General features: G+C 33.8%; 1 protein-coding gene across 5 annotated transcripts in view; it reads right to left on the reverse strand.

Annotated features, from left to right (window-relative positions):
• Positions 1–707: 707 nt before the first annotated feature.
• SC35 (SR family splicing factor SC35) overlaps positions 708–4201 on the reverse strand; it is an 82378-nt gene continuing 78884 nt past the window's right edge. For 3 of the 5 annotated variants that reach the window (XM_068356584.1, XM_068356588.1, XM_068356576.1), the window contains one exon: positions 708–3030. Coding sequence is in view for 1 of the 5 variants with exons in the window: in XM_068356588.1 (XP_068212689.1) it covers positions 3018–3030 (13 nt within the window). In the remaining 4 variants the exon portion in view is untranslated. The remainder of the gene's footprint in view (positions 3031–4201) is intronic. The other 2 variants (XR_011040864.1, XR_011040863.1) reach the window with 1 other exon arrangement.

Here is a 4201-nt window from a genome sequence, read left to right on the forward strand (position 1 = left end):
ATGTAATTGAAATTTCCAAAAATTATGAGCTGCAATGAAAATTTCATCAATTGCATTTGTATTAGCTTACTTGATACAGTAAAATGTGGATCCCACCAAGTTGATGAACAGTTGCACATGCCTGCCTTCAACTATGGATTCCAAATATGAAAGTTTTTTTTTTTTTTTTTTTTTTGTAATCTCCCTTCATGGACATTTACCATCATGAGTACCATTTGTGTGAATGTTATCCTGAATTGGCACATGCATAAAATAAGCCCTATAAATCTAGACAAATAGTATATGCAAAATCATCCCTTTTATACAAACACCAGCATGTTTTACATCCAGACAATGAATTTTACTTTTCAACTGTAACTCAATGTAAATTTACTTAACTGCAATCAAGACCTACGTAGAAAATAATTGGCTGACTTAAATTTAAGGCACAATTTCTGCCATGCTATTCATTATCCTTTGATTTGTTCCCTTAGGTATCCGGAAGTGTTAACAAGTAATGGCATCATTTCTACACGAGTTCATGAGAACAAAAATCCTTCAATGATTTACTATAAAAGTTTTCCTGTGTTTTTAAAAGGTTGCAGGTGAAACTGTAATTATCAACTCACTAGTAAGAAAAATCATATCAATTGACTAGATAACACAATGGTAATTTTCCTAATCAGGTAACTGTTAGAATACTTGAAAGGTTACAAAGAAAGACTCGATTCCAAGCCTGATTTTTATTGAACTTACAGTACTTACCTTACAAAATGGCTTTATGCTGCAGCTACAGAGATCATTCACTGATATTACTGAGGGACAAAATATTGTAATCTGGTTATGCATGAATTACAGAAACCTTCAGGAATGGAATTTTTTTTATCAAGATTAAAACAGTAGTGCATTTGGAACACCTTCAAATTTAAAAGCCTTCACTTACAAATTCAACACCAAGGATGAAGTTAACTGCTGCAAGCAATATAAACTTAAAATTACCAAGGAACTTCCAATTCACGCTAATACATTAGAACAAAGTAACTTTCCCTACTTTATGGCCTTTGTGATAAAGACCTATACTGCACTAACTTTTAGTTACAAAATATATTAAACAATGTTTCCAAATTTACAAGTACTTATTCAGTTCATCCTTACAAAAATATAACGCCATTCAAGATCTCTATCCAGAGAACCATCCAAATTACCCCTTTAGTTAAAATTTCTAGGTGACAAAATAATAAAAAAGAAACCATGGTAATCGAAACAATGTACCTGAAAGGGAAGAGAGATTAACAAGCTCTAAAACCCCTTCCCATTAAAGATTGCACAAAAGAAAAATATCAATACAGGGGGCAGGCATTAAGATTCACAATTAAGATGGTAATGTGAACACTGATGACAAAATTTTAAAGTTGATATCCAATCCATGTCTTATTTCAATACATACAATGTATTGAGGGAAAAAATAAATTTCAGACTTGGAGAACAAAGGCTACTACTGTGGAAAAAATGGAGTGAAAGTTAGTCTTTCCTTGATTATCCCATAAAATGAGCTAATGGGATATAATTCAACTTCGCATTAACTTTCACTTCAGAGCCTGCATGGAGCCATTAGCTGTGTTCCCATTGTATTTCCCTGTCTTCATCAAACCCCAGTCCCCAGCATCTACTCTGATTACCACAGCTGTAGCGTATCACCAGTCAGGTGACCGCACACAGCTGCCAGTCGCCTCCTCAGCATCACAGGGCACCACAGTCAGCAGTTAGAATAGAAAAATTTAAGCTTTGTTATGTTAAACCTTATCCAATCTTGGTTCATTAAGATTATTCTAACATGAGCACAGAGGATATTCCCTAATAATGACAACTAAAAGGTTTTGTTCTTTATACTTATGCACTTTCTACTGGTGCATCAATATGCAAAACAAGACAGAAGGACAATGTGATAGCAAGGATAATAGTTTTAGAAAATAGTGGGTTTGTAGGAAAAACACTTAAATTAGGAGGCTTAGAGAATAATGATAAAAGTAAAATAAGAGGAAAAGTAAGGTCAAAGAAAGGTGTGGAGTAACTGAATACTAAATGTTAGGTGTAGAAATGGTTAAGGGTAGGGAGGAGTGATCTGGTGCCCTGCGAGCCAGAACTGCGCCCTGCGGCCCCCCCGACGGCTGCATGCCTGACTGGCTCTGCCTCGGCTCCCGCCATAACACTGCACTACAGCAACCCGCCATACTCCACAGCAACACAACAGCAACAACTGCCACGCCCTGTGCGCGTAGAAATATACATCAGCACATGGCTACCAAAAGGATAGTTACACAAATACTCCCATACCATCAACCTTCAGGCATGTGGAATATGAAAGGCTTGTCTGTGTGACCATGTCAATATTTTATTTCCTAGGCATACAAAGTTACTTTGCACATGGATAATGTATTCATAACAAAAATTCTGAAAGCTTTCTTTAATGGGTAATAACATGTGCAGCATTCTAATTTCCTTTACAACCAACTTTAAACACTGGAAAAAAATAACCATGCTTAATCTATGTCACAGAACTCAGAATATAAGGTACATTTTAAGTACCAGTTCACTCTGAAGTATATGAATAAGTATATATAAGCCTTAAAATAAACAAACTTGAAAGATTGAACTTGGCTCCTAACACTATTTTTTTAAATGAAAGTACATAAAAGTGAGCAAAATACATACAAACCCAGCTTTGCTTCTCAACATCCTGGAAAGATGAACATAAATCTAGCATCAATTTTTCCAAATGACTGAAATATAATCTGACTGAAAACATAAAACCCCTGGTCTATTTTCCTCTATGTAAGATGTAGAAATAAACAGAAAATGAGAACTAAAAATGAAGGAGGAAAACATCAGACAGTGCTAACACCAGCTGTGTCCTGACTACTACAACAAAGTCAGACAAAAGTTAGTACCTGCCCAGCATGCCAAGACTGCAAATATCTGGACAGGGTGTTATGCCAAAGTAATAGCACTATCTTTCGCAGCCTCTTAACACTTCCACTTCACTCCATTGATCTGTAAAGAAACAAAAAGCCAAAATTAAACAACTCGCATTTAGAGATTTAAATGAGAATTCATACATAAAGCCTTTCATACATAAAATAAAAAAAAAATAAAAAAAAAAAAAAAAATTTGAACATACTTACCCGCTGGTTATATAAGAATGGCTAAAGTCCAGGGACTTTAGCCATTCTTATATAACCAGTGGGTAAGTTTTATGTTTAAAAATAGAAAACTTGAATGTCATGAGCTATTATGAAAAATAGTAAAGATTATGAAACACGTATGAGATAATGAAGCTAACCATACACAATTATAATCCTAACACTTTGTTGCCAGTTAACCTTGTATGAAAGTAAAATTCTCAACATTACTTAAAAACTAATTAGCCATGTATTTGCCAATTACTGTACTGGTGAGTTATGAAAAATTATTTATCCTGACCACTGGCCTTGAAATCTTTTCTCACAAACTCTTGCTTGAAATTTTGGAAATTCAGAATATTGCATTCATGCCTAGGAGTACATCTATATTTTATGTTTCAAAGTTTCTTATGAAAATGTTTTATTGCTAAAACTCCTTATATTTACGCTAGCACATCCGGTCCCTTATGCAACAGTTTTCTGAGAAGGGTATATATTTATGTACCATTTCTTCAAGAATTTAAGATATATTTATGCTAGAATCCCTAAAATCTAATACACTATTTTCTTTATTTGATCATATTGTACATAAACATTTGCTGCAAGTTTCTCAGTTATATTCATCGTAGTTTTGTATGCTGGTTTATATATTAAAACTTCTAGGCAGCGATTTTACTCAAAGATGCACAAAGTGTAGGACAATAAATAAATATGCCTTAAGAGTAAACTTTATCAAGAAAGTGCATGGATGAGAATATATTAAGCTAGCATAAGTCTTCCTCATGTGTTGGCAGTTAGTACATTTACAATAGTGTATATATTTCTGGATTTGAGAGAACAGGCCCTGATATATGTTGAGGAAAGAAAGTGTTAAAAGCCCATACTCATGCATACAAAAGTACACTCTCTCTCTCGCATAAAAAAATTCTTTAGAGATAGACATTAATAATATTTCATAAGAAAAATTGCTATCTTTAATAATAAGACTTTCATCACTCAAACATGAAAAAATTAGGATTTTTTAGACGGCAATCTGTTCACTT

Source organism: Palaemon carinicauda, chromosome 2, assembly GCF_036898095.1.
Source record: "Palaemon carinicauda isolate YSFRI2023 chromosome 2, ASM3689809v2, whole genome shotgun sequence".
Lineage (NCBI taxonomy): Eukaryota > Metazoa > Arthropoda > Malacostraca > Decapoda > Palaemonidae > Palaemon > Palaemon carinicauda.